Consider the following 22,065-nt stretch of genomic DNA (forward strand, 5'->3'; position numbering starts at 1 on the left):
TCAGCCACCCCACACAGCTTGGTGTCGTCGGCAAACTTGCTGAGGGTGCACTCTATGCCAGCGTCCATGTCGCTGACGAAGATGTTAAACAAGACTGGTCCCAGTACTGATCCTTGAGGGACTCCACTTGTCACTGGCCTCCACTTGGACATGGACCCATTGACAGCCACTCTTTGGGTGCGGCCATCAAGCCAGTTCCTTATCCACTGAATTGTCAGTCCATCAAAGCCATATTTTATCAGCTTGGAGACCAGGATGTCATGCGGGACAGTGTCAAAGGCTTTGCTCAGGTCCAGGTAAATGATGTCAGTTGCTCTCCCCTTGTCTATTGATGTTGTGACCTTCTCATCACATTATTGGCAGTCGGATCATTTGGTGGTGAAAGGAAGGACTGAACTCAGCATCTGTTTACATTATTAACAATAGACACCCATGCAGTATCCCAGGAAAACCTCATTAACTTTGTGTCCTTTAGGTAATGGAGTTAAGATGTCCTGATGGACTGGGAAGGTCTGCATGCCTCGGTATGCTCTGTATATCAGGAGTGTTCCGCTCTACAGTGGGTCCCAAAAGAACCATGCAACCTGCTTTTTTTCCAGTGTCTGAGGTATCCTGTGGCCTCACAGCCTCAGGTGGTGGAGAGGTGGCTGTGTAATCTTGCTGTGAGATTGGCCCAGCCTGCAAGCATTTCAGTAGGAATAAAAGTGCCCCAAAGAACACAGAAGTGGCCAGCGCTTCTCTGCAGGACACAACCCTGCAGGTTGCTGTGTTGGATTGAGAGATAACAGTGGAGAAAGGCTGCTAGCAGGAAGGAGGTGTGATGGGGTAACGTGTATGAAAGAAAGTGTTAAAAGATTTTGCCAGCATTTTCCAGCCCAAGAACTTCAGGGCAATTTGTTTGAGAGGAAAGATCAGAGATTGCTATTCATTTTTGGTCTTAATGATATTTTGAATTTAAATGTTTGTATTTGTAGTAGTAAAATTAGGATTTGTGAAACTATAGTAGTTTTTTTTTTACCTAAATGCTAAACTTGTTAATTTATCACTCACACATTTAACAACCCATATGATGTATATGGAATTTTTTTTAACTTCATTTTTGGAAAGATTAGATGGACCTTTACTTTCCAAAGGCTGAGAAATAGCACAGCGGTCCATCCTCTACTGAGAGAGCACGGTGAAGTTTGTGTAACGTCTTACAGCTTCCGGTGAAGTGGGTTTCACAACCTCCCCGGGTAATCTATTGCAGCGCTGCCTTACTCAGAGAAAGTTTTTGCAACATCTAGCCTCTTTCTTTTTTTCCTTTCTTCTTTTCTTTCCTGAAAATTCAGCCGATTAGATCTTATCTTTGTCCTTCCAGCAATGTAATCGCTGCCTTTCTTAATAACAACTTCTCATGCTCTGCAACCGCGTTATCATGTCCTGCCCTACTCCCAGCCTTCTCCTCTAGACTCAACAAACCCGGTTCCCCTGCTTCTCCCCAGAGACGACTGTTTTCCAAACCTCTTATCGCTGCAGATGTGCTCCCATTTCCGTGCTCCCTGCCCGGACCAGCCGGGCTGCTTGCCATCCCCCTGCGGTGGCTTCTCACTTCTCTCCGGCCACACGTTGTCTCCCCACAGCCCCCAGCCCCAGCACCCCTTTCCCCAGCCCCGGGGGCTCACCAGCGGTGGGGGCTGGCTGGGATGCTTGCTGGGGCCGAGTGAGGGTGCTGCGTGGGCGCAGGGGCTCTGTGGGGCCAGGTGCTGGAAGCACGGGTGCCAGGCCCCCGGGCTCTGCCGGGCGCAGGAACCGGCATGTGCAGTTCACTCCTCTTACCTCCCAGCCCTGCCAGGAAACCAGCGCTGTTGCTTTCTGAGGCTTGTCCTGAATTCCCAAGTTCAGGGAAGTCACCAACTCTCTCCTCAGGTGCTCTCAGATCCTAGAATCACAGAATGGTTTGGGTTGGAAGGGGCCTTCAGAGATGACCTAGTTCCAACCAGCCCCCATGGGCAGGGACACCTCCCACTAGACCAGGCTGCTCAAAGCCCCATTCCAACCCGACCTTGAACGCTTTCTATGATGGGGCATCCACAACTTCTCTGGGCAACCTGTTCCAGTGTCTCACCGCTCTCATGGTAAAAAATGTCTTCCTTATGTCTAATATAAATCTACCCTCTTTCAGTTTAAAAACATTGTCCCTTGTCCTGTCGCTATAGGCCTTGGTAAAAAGTCTTTCTCTCCATCTTTCTTATAAGCCCCCTCTACATATTGAAAGGCCACAGTAAGGTCTCTCTGGAGCCTTCTCTTCTCCAGGCTGAACAACCCCAAGTTTCTCAGCCTTTCTTCATAGGAGAAGCTAGTTAATTTCTGATTAATTTCTGGTAATCTGCTTTGGAAATTCTCTTAGGAGGCAGTGGTCCCCACATTCTATGGGATGTGGGCATTTCAGGAACTGCTAGAGAGCAAGGGCTACCAAAAAAAATACGTTCAAGTCCTATTCATCATTTTAGGAGCCCCAGCTTTCAGGCTCAGTTGGAGTTATCTAGCCCCACATCTGGCTCTTGACAGTCCGTGTATCAGCTACTTCAGTGGACGGTGGTGGAAATCCTGGTGATGTGCACTGTAACAGAACCAAACCCTTACAGTCTAAAGACCCCAAACAGTATACAGTTAGCTCATTATTACCAATATTCCCATTAATACTTTATGACGAAAGTGGCACATTCTGCTGTTGGTTATTTCAGCCTGGAGAACAGAAGATTATTAGCGCTCCCTCTTCCCAGCGTTCTTTCCCCCCACAAATCATCCTTACGTCCCTCCCATCGTCCCAACAGATTCAGCGTTCCTAAACCAAATGTTTTGACCTGCTGCCTGGACAAGGTGTCACATAAACTGCCAAACAACGTGGATAAGGGCCAGTCTCTCCCTGCCGATCCTCCCTTGGGGATGCCAAAAGGAGCTCTCTGCTGTACCCAGCCACTGATCTATGACAATCTCTGGCTATAGAAGCATGCTCATCTTTGATTCCTCTACGTGCATGCTAAATTTGATTGAAATGAGCCAGTTGGTTCCTAAGTGACTAATGGGGGACTGAGAGTGCGATAAAAAAATTCCTCAAGAAACTACAGAAAAAACCCTCCATGAGCCTGTCAAAACTATGTCATGAAATTGACCCCCAAATCTGAACATACGCATTTTAATAAAGATCAAATAGAGCTTTTGAACTGTCTTTCAATTTTGAAACTGCTGTCTCATTCTGAATATGTCGTAGTGGAAAGAAAATTTAGTATAAGCAGACTGACCCTGTATTCAAGAGTGGGTAGGAAAACACTTTTTAATTCTTTTTTCCCACTTCATCCAAAACCTCTTGGTTCCAAGGGGAAGGGTGGGACAGGAGAGCTCTGCCCGCTTGCTGCAGTAGCTCTCACTGAACGCTTTGCCCAAGTAAGCTGGAAAAGGGCAGGCAAGCAGCAAAAGGCATCAGGCAGAGCTTCTGCTCCCCTTCCGTCAAGGACGTGCTTCTGTGGGGTCGTTCCTGCCAAAACTGGGGTGCATTTGAGGCAGGCCATCTGGGTGAAGACTGGGGGTGGTGTTTGCCCGCATATCAATAGCCGCAGTATGGGTGTCTCCAGCTGAGTTATAGTCCAGGCCCCTTTCCAGAGAAACGAACACTGTTAGGCGGTGATTCATCTGACCTATTTTAGATGTCTACATCAGCAATAGGTGAATCACGCCCTACAAATGCTTCTTGGGTATTTGAATAAGGGGCTTTTCTTGTTTTGTTCAATGACTTATTCTCAGTTTGTTGTATGCAAGATTTCTTGCTTTTAAGTAACATTTTTAAATTATTTTCATTTTTAGTACAGAGTTAATCTTTGCTGAAGATGAGGACGCGCTGATAAGATATCTTTCTCTGAGAGCTGGGGTTTCAAAAAATCAGCAGTTTCACTCCTGTGATTTTTGTTGTTTGTCTTCTGGAAGGTATGTGTGGAATAGAAATGATAAAGTATTAAAACCAAAGAAGACAGAAGCCCAGAGGGGAAAAAGATGAGCAAGTCGGAATCTGAAATAACATAGTCAGGAAGCACAGATGATGTGGTTTCTGTAAAAAGCTTGTTTGTTCAGTTAGAGGGGAAGGGAATTTGTTTATGCATAGCTGCAGTTTAATTAACTGTAGGAATCACGGTGTGTATACAAAAAGGCAGATTAATTTATTGGATATTATATATCATATTATTATATTGGATATTATATGATATAGGGATATATTTTTATAGATTTTATATGTGTGTGCGCACGCACACGTGTATGTTCTGTTGTAGATTCCAAATCTATGTGCATAAGGTGGCAGAGGAGCTTGATAGAGAAGGGTCTGCATATGGAAAGTGGAAAGTGGTGGAATAAATAATTTTTTTATTACATCCAGTGATCCAGCTAGGTCTGTGGTTTTTGAAGTTGCATTTCTAACCCTTCAGCATAGCTAAGAAGCACTTGAAGATGGGACCTCGCTTCAGAAATGGTCCCCTAATGTAAAGATATCTGTCTGTGAAAGTTAAGGATGATTTTTTTCAGCTGTCTGAATTTTTCCTCTAGACCCCCTCTGCACCATGGCAGCACGTGCAACAGGAGCTCGGCAGCTGCTGTATTTTGAAACAAGTATGTAGGGATGCTGTGCTATTGCTCCTGTCCCTCCCAAGGTGTCGGGAGTTTGGTGTTGCTTTCTCTGCCTTCTTGCTTTTTCTTCCTTCTTGCTTTTCCTTGCTTCTTCCTTTTCCAATCAGCATAGGATCATGCAAAGGCCAGTGTGGGAAGTGGTTTAACTTGGTGGGACATCCACCTGAGCTCTAATTCATGATCCTGTGTAAACATGGTTATCTCCCAGCCATAGGCTGGGTTTAGAGGTTCTTCATCACAGACATTTCATTCTCTCTATTGTATTTGCTTTCCCTCCCTTTAAGCCCTTGTGAAGAGCTGCCGATGAGCTGCGTTCATTGTTTTTTACATGTGTTCGTATGAAAGCTGTATCTCAAAGTATATGTTGTATAAAATGTGGTTGTGTAAAGTGTGTTTATAAACTTATGAAAAGGGCTATAGACTGAGGTATAAAAGACATTTCGTTAGGCAGAAGACAGAACTTCATTTACAATGGATAAATGCATTGTTGTTACGCAAACTGAGCAGCATGCAAGCTATTCGTGGAATGGCATTCATTTTTAATAAATATTTTACATAACACATACAAGTTATTCATGGAACGGCATTCATTTTTAATAAATGTTTTATGTAATGCTGACCACTTAGGACTCTCAGGAATTAAAGATTTTGTACTAGCGTGGTCTCTCATCTTCTTTTCCTCACTTTTGATCTCAGTGCTATAAAAGTGGTTGTAAGGTTTTTTCCAGTTCCAGCCCCCCTGAACCAGCGTATTGGTAGAGTGCTGTATAGTACGTGCAAGTATCATACAGCAAGCCTATTAATAGATCTCTGCTTTTCTTTGTGACCTTTCATAGATCCCTCAGTAATAGTTTTCACCCCCTCCGAAAGTCAGAGGCTTGTAAATTGAAAATGTGCGGTGTATTGGTGATGACTTCTATTTTGGGGGGGGCGGGGGGGCGGGTATGGGATGCTATTTTAAAACATAATATAATTGGGAGTGCTTTCCTCATTGCAGTTCCTGATGGCAAATCATCCTGGTCTCTTCACTAGTTCAAACATTAATCTTTGGGAAAGGTGAGTGTCAGAAGCCTGGTTATGAAGCCGTGGGGCCATTCATCAGCTGCGCTGACACTTAACCTTTGCTGGAGGTAGGTGTGGGGCACAGCCAGCTTCGGCCAGGAGGAGCAGAAGATGTTTGGCATACTGAGTCATGGTATCAAATGTGCTTTTTACAGTTATTTACAGTGAAATTCACTGTAAGAATGAATCAGGTCATTGGTATTTAGTCTGAGCTAAAGTTGTGAAACTTCAAATGACTATGCAGGAGATGATAGGTCGCACGGATGACATGTATCATCCAGGGAGGGCTATGTAGGTCTTCCAGGCAAAATATGTCCTTGTGGTTATGCCTTTTCTTGTATTTCTTCTTGCTTATGTAGAAAACCCGTATGCGTAATAATTTGAAAAAGTTAAAGGCTTTTAAAATTTCTTAAATAAAATTATTTATTTATAAATAAATGTCTCAATGTAAATAGTCGTATTTGATTATTACACCTATTACTATAAATATAAATGTATAAATCTGTAATTAGAAAACAACATAATAGTTCACTCTCGAATGTTTTATCTCTGCATGAGGAAGGAGTATTCTGAACTGAGTTCTGTGGTGGCTGATTTTACGGTAGGATTATGTGCAACAGTTTTGGTTTATACTGCAGGGCAGGGGCAGGCACACTTTCTTCTATTTTTAATTTTGTGTCTGAATGATGTGGATAATTCACAGTGGTTTCTCTCGTATTTTTCTCTATTGACTGTACCTAATGCCGTCGAGTAATGAAGTACGTGTATCGTGGTGGGATGAGGCTTTCGCAGCATGAAATGGATCATCAGTATTTAAACTCTGACCTCTAGGTTTGATAATATCTTTTTAGATCAGGTGTTACCCACAGTGACAATAATATGTAACATACAAAGGTGAGCTTTCACTTCTTCTACTATCAACTTTATAATTGCGATGTTTCTAAAATACTTGCTCTTAAGGGTTTCTTTCTTTTAGAAAAAGTTGACATGCTGTTCGTTTGCAAAGGAAAATATCAGATTTACAGCTGAAATGGACGTTTATGTGGAAGGGCATTTTTTTCCCTGTTTTATCTGTTTATTATTTGGTTCGGGTTGCTTTATCTAAATCTTGTACATGATTTATTAATGAATGTTAACTACTCAATGATCCCAACAGAGAAAGTATTGGCAGTGGAATTTAGACTCAGTTCTTCAGCTCAGAATATAGTATTATAAACAGTTCATATTTTGGGCCCCTTTGAAATTAAATTATTTATTTTCCTATAGAGCTTCCTAGACAGTTTTCTTCCCTTTCTATTTAATTTTTTGGAGTTGGTTTTGTTGGGTTTTTTTGTTGTTGTTTTTGTTGTTTTGTTGTTTTTTGTCTTTTTACCTCTTGCTGTTTTTCAACCCTGGATGCAATTCTGAAATCAAAAAAGCCACTACTTGTACAGCTTTTTGATTTCCTGGGACAAACTCCAAGTACATGAGTGGTGGCTTGGTCCACAATTTCAGAGACTGGACTTCGCTGCTGCAGTCATGATCATAATAAAGGAAGGAAAACAGATCCAAATGCATCATGCAAACTAAGATGGTTTATGGTTGGACTTGATGATCCTAAAGGTCTTTTCCAACCTAAATGATTCTATGATTCTACGATTCTATGACTGCTTGGGGTTTTTTGAGGAGGTGGGTTTGTTTTGGTTTTTTTTCCCCTTGGTTTTAAAATATCAAATGTTCCCTACTGCAGTTCTGCTTTTCCCATTACCCGTCGAAGTTGGAGTGGTGATCTAAACCTGGCAGAATGTTAAATTTCCCCTGCCAGGCGCCAGCTGATGCTCCAGCTTTTGACCTGTGCAATACTGGAAAAGGCCACACGAGGGATGTTGCAGCAAGGTCGTTGGGACGCTCCATCAGAAAGCTGTGTGGTACTGATGGCTGACACCGCCTCTGAAAGAGTCTAGGCAAACGTCCGTGTGCAACCCCAGCTAACCCCTTAGACTATAATTTTGTTATGTGAGGGCTTAATTAGGTCCCCTGTAGTAATTCCAGAACACTCACGAAAGGCTAGAGAATAACCCCACGTAGACATTAGAAGCCACAAAATACCTGTGTGAGTCGAAAAACCCTACCCAAGGAAGGGGAAACTCTTCATCTACAAGTAATTTCTAAACGACTTCACATGAGCGTGTGAAATCACTCATTTGACCTTGGCGATCTCCGAGAAGTCACGGGTCTCTGCGGTTTCTCTTAGACTAAGAAAATAGGTGCTGCAGCTGATGGGAGGGTCTCTGCTAGAAGATGACAGGCTGTGGGAAAAGACGGTGAGCTGCGTGCGCACTGGCACAGCAAGGAACAAGGCTAGCTGCCACGTATTTCTGGCACCAGCCAATTGGTTTTTTTGTTGGAAGAACAGGTACGGCCCCAGGCTAGTAAGGTACGTTTTAGGTGTGACTCCTAGTCATGACTCTGTTTAAATCGACTTTATTTTTAAATTTTTCAAATTTCCAAATTTTATTTTAAATTGATAGGCTAACTCAAGAGTTAAAACAAAATGGGGTTTTATTAGACTCAGTGCATTACCCGGGAAAACATGCAGGATTCGGCGAGCCTGCTTTCTCCTGCAGGTAAAGTTGAACCGATGGATCCTCCTCTGTGGCTTTAACAGCACCTGAAGGTTTCTGCCCCTCCATGGAGGTGAATGAACATATTCAGTTTCTTTCCTCTGGCCTGAAAGTAATTCTGGGCTGGTTACCTTTGTCAGTCAGTCAACCTGGTTTCTTGGGGGACCGCTTTTCCCCAAAGACAATTTTCAGTATGTGTGACAGGGGCTGTGGCTCCATGTTGCAAATTCTTCTGCTGTTTTAAGAGGTTCCTTTTTCCAGTTTCATCCCTTTCCTCCCATTCCCACAGCTGAATGCCCTCGTGGTTTACAGGCACTCAATGGCTGGTGTAACTGCCCTGTTGTAAATAGCTCCCTATCGAAGGAAGTGGGGGAAAGAATGGATGCTAACGTGCTGTTGCAGGGAGGTAGGAAGGATTGGTTGCGGTTGGGTAAGGACAGAAAGCTTGCTAACAGAGCAATTGCGCCGTAGAGTTTCACCTTCAGAAACACCAGCATATGGTGTTTGAAACAAAAACATGCCTCATGTTTTTACTTTTAATCCCATTTTATGCTGGCTAAATCCATAATCATAGAATCATAGAGTGGTTTGAGTCAGAAGGGAACTTAAATATCACCTAGTTCCAACCCCCCTGCCATGGGCAGGGACACCTCCCACTAGTCCAGGCTGCTCAAAGCCCCATCCAGCCTGGCCTTGAACACTTCCAGGGATGGGGCATCCACAGCTTCCCTGGGCAACCTGTTCCAGTGCCTCACCACCCTCACAGTAAAGAATTTCTTCCCAATATCTAATCTAAATCTCCCCTCTCTTAGTTTAAAACTGTTACCCCTCATCCTATCACTACACTCCCTGATAAAGAGCCCCTCCCCATCTCTCCTGTAGGCTCCCTTTAGGTACTGGAAGGCTGCTATAAGGTCTCCCCGGAGACTTCTCTTCTCCAGGCTGAACAGCCCCAGCTCCCTCAGCCTGTCTGCACAGGAGAGGTGCTCCAGCCCTCTGATCTTCATGGTCCACCTCTGAACTATCAACAGCTGATCACTTGGGATGCCTTTCACATTGGTGCCTGTAATCAGTCCAGCCCCCAAACAATTGCCACACCAGTTTTCTGCTTTATTTTTGCTCGGGTTTCCCCCACCTCTCTGTGTCTGATCTTTTAGCATGACATTTACCTCCTGGTTCTGCCCAACCAAGCCTCACAGCAGCCAGTCCCCAGGCAAACAGCATTCCTGCACTCTCAGCTACTCCTGTGCTTGCTCCAAGACCGCTCTCCCAAGAGACAGGCTGCATTTCTAAAGAGAAAACACTCCAGTATTCTTCATAATTTTCTCATTATCTTCCTGAGAATCTTTTTTCTTGACAGCAGATGAAATCACGTATTTTTGCATATCCTTTTTTCTGCAGTCTTAAAATAAATGCTGTAGGAGGTCAGGTGTTTTGCTGAACCATCATTGCTGTGGCATTTCTTTGGCTGATAACTCTACATATTATTTTGAGTGGAATTTATGCAGAAGTCACTGCTGTTGCATGAAATGGTGGTGACACACTGGAACTGGTCGGGTTGGAGGAGGATCTGAGCAACCAAGATGTTCCTGCTTATTGCAGGGGGCTTGGACTAGATGGCCTTTAAAGGTCCCTTCCAACCCAAACCAAAAAGGATTTCTGTAAATCCTTTCTGTACTTGTGCCTTTGGATGGAGCAAAGTCTTCATCTAACAATATCCTCATCATTCCTTGCCCACAGCAGCAGTTGCTCAGGCCACTATAGGAAGAGCACATCATATACCCCAGTAAGCCATTTTAGTTGACTAAGCAGATTTCTTGTTTCTGAATAGATCTCTAGGTTGTTAATTATACTTTCCATCTTTAAATTGTGCTTCAGAATAGCTGTGATTTGGAAGTGGTCAGTATTTAGCATGTGTCTCAGGCATGTTATTTAACCACTATATAATGTGTAAGTAGTAGCTGGCCTACTGGAACTTAAACTTTTTTTTTTTTTTGGTCGCTTTTGATGTAGGATTATTAAATAGTACAGAATTAGCATTTTTGTCCAGCTCTGGACACGTGCTTACGTTTAGGCAGCTCTTTATTCTTCCCTCAACGTTTTGCAGTGCAACATCTTCCTTCCTTTTTTCTCCCAGTCTCTGCCTCTAAGACCCCAGAGGTCTTTGCCACCTTCACGAGCTTTCTAGGAAAGCCACAAATCGAAGCATGCGTTCCGCTGCATATGCTCCGTCTGACGTGATTTCACTGGAGTCACTCCTTCACCCGAGGTGCGTGTGCTGCAAGACTCCACTCCAAACCGAGAGACAGATGCTCTAACCCAGTCCCCATGGTGAACTGTCTCAAGTGGAAGCTAACAATCATGTTTAGAAACCAGGCAAAGTATTGCTAAAGGAAGAAGGAAAGAAATTTCAGTTTCTGCTTTGGGCTGAGGCCTTACCTTTTTCTTGGCTCTTATTATGTTTGATTTTTAATTAAACTGGTAGATAGGTCACGGTATTGAAAAAACAGTATCAAATTAAGTTTCCTGTATTTGTAAGAAACTTACCCTAAACGGTGTTGTTCCCCGGGAAATTACCAGAACAGCAATGGCTCTCATCACTCTCTCTTTCTCTTTTCCATGCCCCTGGGATCCCCTGCCCTGCTGTGGCTCTGGCTGCTCTCCCCTGCTCTCTCCTTAGCCAAGTCCGTGCAAGAGGAGGAATTTGCTCCTCCTGCTTGAGATGTACTTCATTGCTGGGGAGACCTGGATTCTGCCATCTCCGTCCGCTGCCTGCTCTGCAGCTGGGACAGGAGGCTGCAGGGGACAGATGTCCAGGTGCAGGACCTTCCTTTCCCTAATAAAGTCCCCGCTTCCAGCTGCTGGAGGATATACCAGCTCTCTGGGTTTAACCTGCTGCTCTGAACATAAAGAGAAGATGCTTTTCCCACAAAAGTGAAGATAAGTCCCTATAAACATGGGAAGAAATCAGCCTTGACTCCCCATCCCTTGCCTTGTGCTGTCAGAGCACACCACTGGGGAAGGATGAATGGAAACAGGAGTGAGTAGCCCGGCAGCAAAAGGCTCAGGGAAGACAATGAAAAACACCATTTATCTGTGTTACATCAAACCACTTGTGGCAAGAAAACCAACTTCCAGGTCAGGGCAAGGGCACATGAGACAAAGCCAAGCTGCCACAACTGGGTAAGGACTTTTCTTTGTTTATCCAATCTGCGAGCGTGTACTAGATGGAGGAAGGGAGCAGGGGTTGAAGTGGTCAGGGTTACCCTGAGCCCCAGGGTACGAACATGAAAACACTGCTGTTCTGCAGAGCAGAGAAGGTGCCGCTTGTTTTTTGTGCTGCAATACTTACAGCGTCTCAAAGCAAGCCGCGTGTTGCTCTAAAATGCCAGCAGATCCCCTCTAGAGCATTTTCTAAACGTGTTTTGCCAGCAGATCCCCTCTAGAGCATTTTCTAAACGTGTTTTGCGCACTTCTAGATAACTGCTCCTGCCTCATGCCCAGACAAACTACTAAAATGGCAAACTCGGATCTCTGCAAAACTTGACATTTAAGCGCACAGGCTGGCGAAACTACAAGCAGGTGAGAAGCCCTCACTGCTGCTGCAGCAGACTTGTTTAGGCTCCTCACCTTCAGCTTCCCTTGATTCACTGAGGAAGGTGCAGCTCAACCAAGCGCAATGCTATTTTCCCTCACTGGCGCAGACTTGTGAAGTTCCCTAGGCCTTGTTTCTTGCATAAGGAGTAAGACAGGTGGCTGTAGAGAAGTTTAAATAATTGCCACTGGGCGTTTAAAGCGATCATTCATGATTGCGGTTTCCCGTTTGGTACCAGCGATGATTAAACTCGTCTAAGACTCTCCTCCCCTTCCCTCAGACCTTTTCCCCCCCGTCACACTGACACAGCTGTTTGAGCGTCTGTACAGTGGGTTGGATCAGGAACTGATCCGGCTAAAAATAACCGAGGGTAGAGTGGGCAACTATTACTCTTCAGCCACTGAAACTTTCCAATCTGCGTCACGATGCAGTTGCACACACAGCTGCACTGGCACAGCGAGCGGAGCATGGGAGTAGATGACCATGAGGACACACAGAGGAGGGGATGCGGGACGCTCATCATGCTGCTTTTGAAAGAAAAGCAGGTGGAACCATAGCTTCAGTGGGATGAGCTGGGATAGTACAAACCTGGCAGCTCCACTCCTCAAAGGTCTTTAGCAAGAGATGAGCACCAATCCCAGCTGTGTAATGTACATTTGGAAAAGATTCATAAGCTGGTCCTCCTCTGGAAATATTCTTTGTGTGCAAAAAAAGGTACGTTTCTGTTTAACGCCCTTGTTCTGCTTTCTCTTAATTCGTTGCTGCTCCCCCAGGGCTGTTATTTCATGAAGTGGACTGCATGGTGGCAATACTAACTTAAGGAACCGCTGAGCCCTTTGGATGTTTGTTACCACCCGCCCCAGACTGCAATTTTCCCTCACTTGTGCCAACCCTGCTGTTTGTGGAGCTGTGCTGAGCGCTGGATCAGGGAAGCCATCCAAGTTAAAAATAACCCAGTGGGTGGCCGGGGATGGCAAGAGCCTCAGCCATCCGATGTAATCCACTGTCACAAGCCGGCGAGAGCTGTTCGCAAGAGCACAGGATCATGAAAGCCCAGCCTTGGAGATACCCATTTGCTACAAGAAATATGAACTTCTCAGCTGGTTGAAGGAGACTTGTGAATGAGGAGGCAGGAATGTTTTGCCCGTGTTCATAGGGGACAAGAGTGCAAACCTCACTGTGCATAGATACCTGCACAAAACACCTTCACACAAGCTTTACTTTAGCAGTCCTTCACATGAAGGTTTGGCAACAAAAGCTAATGGCAGTATACGCTATTCAGCTGATGTATGTTGTTTATTCTGTGGATTAGGGAGAAAGTTACCGTGATTTTCAAGTGCTGGAAGGGTACTGCAGATATGGGGGCTGTACTAGCACCAAGCAAGAGAATAGAAGAGTATTCTTCACAGACGTGAATCTAAGAGCTTCATGGTACAGAGTGAAGTACCAATTTGTGGATGTATTCCAGAAGAACACCTCTTCTTCTTAACTCTAGAAGAACAAAACCAACGCCGTGATGCACCAGCACTAACCAACGTGATCACAGCAGCAGTGACATGATTTTCACCTACTCATAGGCTTGGAGGGGAGCATCTGTAATTATTCATTTTTCTCTTGTATTCCAATCCTTCTGACTTCTCTCTTCAGTTCATGGTTCATGCCTCCTGCGATGACTATTTTTAAATACCAGTCATTTCCTTTTGTCTCCCTCCTACTTGTGACTTGGCATTTCATTGCTTCCCTTCCCAGGAATGCCCCTGCTGGGAGCTGGCTGGCTTAAGCGCTGATGACAATGAAGGGGAAGCATCGAGAGCTTCAGAGCCCGAGGAATTTCAGGATCTTCTCAGGTTACATTTCTTCAGGAAGGAATTCACCTTTCTTAGGCATTAGTGGCTCCCTACACATTGAGGTGGAAGATGCAGTTGAAACCCACAGTTACATTAGCATTAGTGGCTACATCATTAGTGGCCAACTGAAAGCAGGTGCCTGAGGCTTAGGGCAGGATGTGGCTGCCCTAAGGCAAACTGTGAATGCTTTCACACCAACCCCTCTGCTCAGAATAGGCCTGAGACATTAACATCACTGTGGACCATTCCAGGTAAGTCCTTAGATTTCAAGGGTCCGGAAGAAGCACGGTCCTATTTTGCCAACATTTTTCCACCTTTCTAAGAATGTGAAGACTTGTGTTCAGTGATTTTAATTCTTCCCTCTCTAGACACAAGGAAAAATGTTTTTTTCCACCCCCTTGCCTCCTGCATTCCCATTGCTGCTTCCCTTCTTGTAATTATTGTTAAAAGATACCTTTCTCTTTTTTTTTTTTAATAAAGCAGCTTGTGGTTCCTGTTTGAACCTAAGTTCACAAAATGATTTGGTCATATGTCCAATGGATTGGAAAGATGTCTGCAATCTCTCTAATGCATACTACATGTAAACTCTGTTTTTCCTGTTTTGCTTGGTATTTCTGCCTGCCTGAAGGCATAGAGAGAATTCAAAGGTCAGCTGCTAAAGAAATCAGGCAAAAGGAAAGCGGTTGCTCAGCAAAGAGGCATCTTCTTAAGAACAATAGCCAGGTGCAGAGCTGCAGGAAGGAACTTCTCAGTTCCTATCCTAGAAAATAAGATATTCTCCTAAGGCTGGGAAACAGCAGATCAAATGACATCGGTCTGTCAAAAGCTCTGCCTTCTGTAAAGGCAGATGCATGTTATGCGTGCTCTTGGGTCATTTGGGGTAAGCAAGCAGAGACTGCCCTTTTGTGAAGAAAAACATTTGACAGAATAGGGACTGATGCAGAGAAGCCTCCTCTGTGGTTCTGTGCTTAAAGATGGGAAAGCACAGCCACCCGAACCGTGGCTAGGTAGAGTTCAGTAGTATTTTGGTGAAAGTCAGCTTGAGGTAGAGATGTAGCAGGCAATGGTCCAAAGCAACATATGACCAGCGGCAGGAGAATTGCAAGAGCTCTGGAAAGCAAACAAAAAAAAGAAGTCTAGATATAAGGGAGGTATTGGGGGATCTGGAGAATGGTGACCCTTCTCCCATACAGTTGTTACCACCTCCAAATCACCTCATCTTCCCAGCAGCCTCAGGAAATCCAATTCCCCAGTCTTTCTTCCCAGCTGTTCATCCCATTTCAACCTCTTCCGCTTACCCTTTCCCTCACATGGTGGGCTGGTTCAAGCATTCATTTTTGAGACGCCAAAATGCCTTGTGATAGCTTTACTTTGGCTGTCTTGGCCTTCTTAATAATGCCATGCTGCTACCCATGCCCCAGGCAGGGAGATAGGCTTGTGCAGGACAGTTGTGCTTGCACTATTTCCAGAGAAACTTTTACGAGTAAGATTCGTCAGGGGTCAGACCAGTTGCATTTCCAAGCAGAAAAACCTCCCTTGGTCTGGCCTCCTGAGGCCACTTGCAAGTTCGGTGAGTAGCTTTGCTTTTTTGGATGAAGGTTACTCGGTTAATTCCTTGGTGCAGCCAAGGTTTGCTGTGGCGTGGTAGAGTTATTTTGAACTGCCTGTCCATACGGCTGTTCAGACAAGTCTCTTCCAAGCAATGCCAACCTTTACATCCCATGGAGCTGTGCTTTGCACAGAGAGTCCCAAAGGGAAGGAAACAAAGGAGTTCACACATCTTTGCACTCTCTGCATCTGTGAGGATGTTTGGACCTGGTATGGCCTGCGTGAATCAATGGGAGCTTTCAATTACCCTTGAAGGGTTCCTGTGCTCTGACCATGCTGTCCCACCCATCCCAACGTGTCCCCCAGGCACAGAGTCAGCTACCTGCAGCTATGGGTACCTCCATAGAAAGGCTCAGGAAGACAGAGGAAAATTCTGCTTCCCCTAAGAAGCCTGGCTCCTATGCTCTCTGGTTCCTAGGCTCTCGCATCTGTCCACATTAACGAATGTCCCAAACAGGCCAGGCCTGTGAGAAGAAAACCAACCGGTAGTCAAAGTCGATCATCAAGACTGCAAAAGCTGTGTCACCAGGTGGATTCATGCATTTTCTACTAAGAAAGCCAGCAAGCCCTTGAATGGGAAAAGGGAGGGGACAGCTGAGGGGCAGATCAGCTGACTTAGGAGATGTATCAGGTTTATCACAGAAAGGTTAAAGGCCCTTCAGGGCTTGGGACACAAGAACAAAAGCAGCAAAGCAGACTACCCCAGCTATGCCTCTTTCGGCCTCTGTTTGCTCCATCTCCTTGAAATACCCTGTATTTTCCTTTTTGACAGAGATGGGAGCTCCTGTTGTTGTGTCTCTGGCCATTCAGACCAGTGGTGTTGGGGTAAAGGGGAAACAGGGCCACAAAGCACACAGTTTGCTGTGCATGCGATGGCAGTTCTGTTTGTTTGATAGATCTCAAAAATTGCTTTAGAGATTACACATAAAATACTTTTTAAAATCTATTAAACACACAAACCACACCTGTTATCCAAGATCAAAAGTAATCTGTTCTCCCAGGCATAAATAATGAAGCAAAGAGGAATGTAAAAGTTGTATTTCAGTCATCCTATTACATATATTTTGTCAGTGGGGGACTGGAAAACTGGATCTCATACAACCCAGGTGAGAGAACTGGGAAGATAATCTTCTCAGAGCAGCTGTGGCTCTGTCAGAACCAGGTTCACCTACCAGCAGGATGGTGTGGCACTGCCGAATAAGGTTCTGCCACTTTCTCTTGTAAAGGAATAGCGAGCACTGTGTGCCATCCTCTGGCTTTTCAGATTCATGCAGAAATGTTAGAAGAAAATGAAGACCACTTCTAAGAATACCCCTCACCTCCGGATTCTTATTTGCATTGCACAGCAGTTGTGTTAAGGAACAGTCACCCCTCTGTGAAGGATGACACATGTATTTCCAAATCTGCCAGGGGCAAAGAAACTGTGACGCTCCGGAGGTCACTCTGCGGAGAAAGAAAGAAGAGGAGATGGGAAAACAAAGAACACTAGGGTGAAAAACTTTATTTCAGAGACATCATTCATCCATTTGTCTATCTTAGTTATTTCTAAAGTGCCATAGTATCACTGTAGTATCTAAGCACCATTAGCACAACAGGAATTTACAGTATTCTACAGAGCTCCCTCAGCTGGCAGGAGGATCTGGGCACCAGCTGGCGACCATGGGTCTGGGACGGGGTGTGCTAGGGATGGTCTGCTGAAACGATAGTAGCTAATTACCTTTTGCTTTTTCCAGTAGTCTCCCGCTGTGATCCTGAGGGAGGAGACAGCTGCTAGAGAAGTCCGTGAGCTAGCTGCTGTGAAAGTAAACCTTCCGGTTCTTCGCTTTTTGCACATGCCCATACCTCTGTCTTATAAGTTTGGCTCATGAGTTTGTGCTGCCCACAAAGAAATTAAATCCCTGGAAGAAGAGGAACATACCCTGTAACTTCTGTAACAGCAAAGGAAGGATGGTGCCCAGATTCTCCTCTCTAGCTAGATGACCACAAACAGTAAAAGGCAGACAAGCTAGGGGAAGTGAATTATTTCAGCCAAGTGACACTGAACAGTGAAAACTAACAGCGGCTGTGGAAAGGAACTCCAGAAATGTGCTTACACTGGTGAGCAATCCAATCCTAGCCACTAAGACTACTGCACTGGCAATGTGCTGTGAACCCTAAGGCCACTTTTATTTGGCATACGGTTTTAAAGTTCATAAAGATCTTAGAAATAAACGCACGTCAATCCTTTTAATTTACAGAGCACTGTTAAGTACACACAGCACTTCACAAAGCATGTAGAAAGGAAAAGAAATGCTCTGAGGACTGCTGCGAAGGCATATTCAGGGGCAGCTGGCTTCTCAAACCAGAATCTCGATGTGAGTCTTTCCTTCTGAGTTGAGCTCAGCTATGTGCAGACCTGGGTTTGATTTCATTGATCTGCTACAGCGACTCAGTTCAGATTGCCAAAAGAAAAGCTGCATTCACAAGATGTTCTTCCCTGGCAAACAGGGCTTCCCAGTCAAACGGTTAGTTTTAGTGCTGTAGATTTCCTTTAGGAAATTTAAACTGGAATGAGACAGACCCACACAAATTGATCAGTTCTACAGCTGCACCGCAGAATAACCTTTTAATTCAGTTAAAAATGAGTCTACCAACTGAGAGCTGTAGTATCCCTTCCGAAAGTCTGCTAGCAAATGAAAATCTTGATGCTTCTGGAACCAATTAGATGACCGTTAGTTACACTTCCAAACCACTTTCCAGAAACGGAACAGAAATCAAGAAGTCATTGGTTTGAAGCTGTTCATAAAAAAAACCCAAACAACAAACACAAAGCTAAAAGCAAAAATGTGCATTCGCAAACGAAGGCTTTGGTTCCTGTGTAAACAAAGCCCACCCTATTTCTGAAAGCTCCTTCTACTTCCCTGAGCAGCTGCACATAAAGGTGCCTTGTTCCTCTAGGAGCTGCAAACAATTTCATGCTCCCCCTACAGCTCCTTTTTATTAAACTATATGAAAATAACATTTATCAGCAGTTGAGTGTCAAGAAGTGGCTTGGGGCTTGCAGAAAGGACCCCTGCAATCTCTTGGAGAGTAGCAAGTTCTGTGGACAAGCATCCCTGGCCAGCAGCTGCTCAAATCCATGGATCTTCTTAGCATCTTTATTTCCTTCATCTCTTCCCCACCACAGCTCCAGTCTTTTCACTGGCTTCAGTCTGCATTCCTTTTTCCAGAGACCTACTGAAGCCATGGAGCCAGTTGCAGGATTAGTAAGGTACATAGCAAAACCAGAAATCTTTTCTAAGCTCCAGCAGTGCTGGATAAGCACACCAAACGGTATCATCACTAAAATGATCGCAGCAAAACAGTCAAAAATACAAACCATGTAAAGTGTTGCACTGCGATTCCTTGTAGTTAAAACCATGAGGGGGGTACATCCTATAACTGCCACCGATATGCACCTGTGTAAAATGAGGGGGAGAGCACTATGCTGAGTGACATTAGGAAATCATTCCTCGCAACCATAGGGCCACACATTTTTATATAGATATATAAATAAAACAACTCCATTCCAGATCTTACACACACACACAAAGTAATCAGTGTAAAACAATGTCCTGATGTGAAAACGCAGATGTTTTGGTACAAAACCTATTTCTCCCAGCTTCTTGTTGAGAAATTCTAGTATATATAGTATGTTTATCATTTTGAGAAGTACTGTTATGGTGTAGGGTCACAGCTGGACATTTTGACAACTTCCATGGTGTGTGCACGCATGATCGCTCACATGTGTGAAGATACACATAGTATAAAAGCTAGTTCATACATATGTGAATACATATAGATGTTATTTACACACATGCACAAACACACACAGAGGTCAAAATGGGACTTGAGAAATACTGATATGGAATCAGGTAAGTCCTAGTACACCGTTGTTCTGTCCTATTTTGTGACACATCTTACACCAGCCCACTTGAAACCTATCTGTGAATCCGAATTCTGCAGAAGGCTACCCATACAAACTCACAGGCAACCTTCATACACCTGTCAAGTTGAGTACCATAGTCATAGAAGCAGCAAGTATAATTCTGATTATTTTTTTTTTTAAGCCTCCAGGTGTGATAGTTTTCTACATCGGTTACCCACCAGTTCCGAGATTTCAGAACAGGCCATGTTGCTATCCCGCAGCTCCCTCATTCCTACCATCCAAGCAGCATTTGCAGAAAACCTTTGCAGGCAAGCCTTCCTTCTCTGGTTCAGGGTATGCCCACACTTTCATTTTACAAGCAGACTCAAGTGGTCTTTGCCTGTGCTTCAAGTTGGCCCACACACTGTATATGGATAATGCAGAGTCTCCACCCTCTCAGCAGTACGTTTTACTTAGCTTTGACCTTCCTGACTGCTGTAGGAGACACAGAGCTGGCTTAGACCACAAGCACAGTGAGCTTCCATAGACCTCTGCAATATTATAAAGGTCACAACATTTCAGCTGCAAGCAGAACAAAGCCCCTTAAAGACCCCATCTCCCATCTTATTTCCCTTGACATGACGACACTTGCATATGTTGCATGACCAAGCAGCTTTTCATCGTGTGACCTAATGTTGTGCATTCTCTCCTCAGGCTCCCAGGCAGACACCTCTCACAGGGAGGTGGGACAAACTATCTGCACCTTAGCCATGTGACAGATGGCATCCGACTCTAGTACCAGGCAAAGAGGATGACAGGGCCTTGGGATGCAGAACTACCCACTGCAGCCACTGCTCACTTTCTGTCCATGCCCAAGGTGCATTAGGAGGAGGAGGTGACTGAAAAGGGCAACATGGGCCAAAGGCATTACTCTGGCCAGCTGCCTATAATCCAGGTGCCTATAATCACACCTTTGTCTACCCTTTTGCCCCTCAGGCACATTTTGGACAGGCCTGGACCAGGAGCTGCATCCTTGATCACCCCAGACCATGCTGCCTACCACACATGCATCCGCTGGTGTGAGACTAAGTAGGAGTTGCGACTGAAGCTCTTCCCACAGTGGGAGCACTTGAAAGGTTTCTCCCCAGTGTGGATACGACGGTGACGGATGAGGGTGGAGTTGTCACTGAAGCAGGTCCCGCACTCGGCACACTTGTAGGGCTTCTCCCCAGTGTGGGTGCGACGGTGCTGGACAAGGTGTGAGCGCTGGCTGAAACTCTTTCCGCAGTCAGGGCACAAGTATGGCTTCTCACCTGTGTGGACACGCCGGTGGATGACCAGCTTAGAGCTCTCACTGAAGCACTTGTTGCAGTCAGCACACTTGTAGGGCTTCTCACCTGTGTGGAGCCGCTGGTGGGCAATGAGGTTGGAGCTGTCGCTGAAGCGCTTCCCGCACTGCGGGCACTTGTAGGGTTTCTCGCCCGTGTGAAAGTTGGCATGGCGGAGCAGGCCTGAGTTCTGGTAGAAGTTCCTCCCGCACTTGGCACAGACATAAGGCCTCTCGCCAGTGTGGTTGCGCTGGTGCTGCACCAGGTGGGTGCTCTGGCTGAAGCTCTTCCCACAGTCCTTACATTGGTAGGGCCGCTCACCCGTGTGGACGCGCTGGTGCTGGATGAGGTGGGAGCGGCGGCTGAAGCTCTTGCCGCAGTCAGCGCACATGTACGGCTTCTCCCCTGTATGGATCCTCTGGTGTCGGATCAAGTCGGAGCTGCGGTTGAAGCTCTGCCCGCACTCGATGCAGATGTAGGGCTTCTCTCCCATGAATGCTCGCTGGGGCACCGCTGTCTCCTTCCGCTTCCGAAAGCTGCAGCGAGAAGTCTTCTCTGGCTCTGTCTCCGGGGAGAGAAGGTCCGGCCTCGGACAGGACACTTCCTGGTCGCAACCATGAGGAGAAACTTCCCTTATGAAAAAGTCCGAAATGGCCCCGCAGGGTTTGGCTGCCTCTGGGAGCCCATCTCGCTGGAGATCCCCCTCATTCTCACTCATGCTCCCATCACCTGCCGGGACAGAAGTACAGTTCAGACACAGAGTCCAGACACAACCAACACCTTTCACTCCCTTCTTCACCACCCAATCTGGCCACGGTAGCCACCCCACACAGGGTCCCCGGCCAGGTGCTCCCTCCCCCCGCACGGTCCCTCCCGGCTCCGCCACCGCCAGGGGAGAGGCGGCGAAGGCGCCGGGACCGGCTCCATCCCCCCTGGCTGTCACCCCCGACCGACACGGCCGGCAGCTTCCCCCTCCCGCTCGCCCCCCGCCTGAGGGGGGCTGTGCCAGGGCACTGGAGGCCGAGGCGCTGGGCCGGGGAAGGAGCTGCCGGAGGAGGCCGGCAGGCGGCGGCGGGCCCTGGCGGCACCGCCCGGCCGGCGCTCCCGATCCCCCGCCGCCCTCCCGCGGCAGCAGCACCGGCGGCGATGCTGAGGGCAAAAAGCAACCCCCGCAGCCCCGCCCCGAGTCCCTCAGCTGCCCCCGCCCGGGGCCGGCGACCCGCCGTGCCCGCCTCACCTCCGCCTGGCGGCGCGGCCCCGGCCCCGGCCCGGCCCGGGCGGGGCGGAGGGGGGCGCCGGGCGCAGCCCCGACTGGGCGCGGCGCGGCCAGCGGCCGCGGGGAGGGGAAGTTCCCCGCGCCGCACCGGCCCCGCCAGCACTTCCTGCGGCTCCTGGCAGGCGGCCGGCCGGCCTCTATGGTTGTAACCCTTCCGGCCCCGGCCCGCCCTGCCCTCCGCCGCGGCGGGCGGAGGGATCCCCC

At 46.5% G+C, this 22,065-nt stretch overlaps 1 protein-coding gene across 4 annotated transcripts; it reads right to left on the reverse strand.

Moving 5' to 3' along the window:
- Positions 1–16,380: 16,380 nt before the first annotated feature.
- On the reverse strand, positions 16,381–22,065 carry LOC141744188 (uncharacterized). Of its 4 annotated transcripts, XR_012587358.1 has the most exons (5): positions 21,823–21,953; positions 20,318–21,314; positions 18,730–18,808; positions 17,089–17,269; positions 16,393–16,814 (listed from the first exon to the last, which is right to left on the reverse strand). XR_012587358.1 is itself a non-coding variant. In XM_074589622.1 (4 exons), the coding sequence occupies exons 2-4, from the start codon at positions 21,301–21,303 to the stop codon at positions 18,585–18,587; spliced, it is 1,068 nt and encodes a 355-aa protein (XP_074445723.1). In that variant the 5' UTR covers positions 21,304–21,314; positions 21,823–21,953; the 3' UTR covers positions 16,858–18,584. The 4 variants fall into 4 exon arrangements, 2 of the variants coding, with proteins under 2 accessions (XP_074445723.1, XP_074445714.1); XR_012587356.1 differs by having other exon boundaries at positions 16,381–16,814; positions 17,089–18,808; XM_074589622.1 differs by lacking the exon at positions 16,393–16,814 and having other exon boundaries at positions 16,858–18,587.

The sequence above is a fragment of the Larus michahellis genome, chromosome 1 (assembly GCF_964199755.1).
Source record: "Larus michahellis chromosome 1, bLarMic1.1, whole genome shotgun sequence".
Lineage (NCBI taxonomy): Eukaryota > Metazoa > Chordata > Aves > Charadriiformes > Laridae > Larus > Larus michahellis.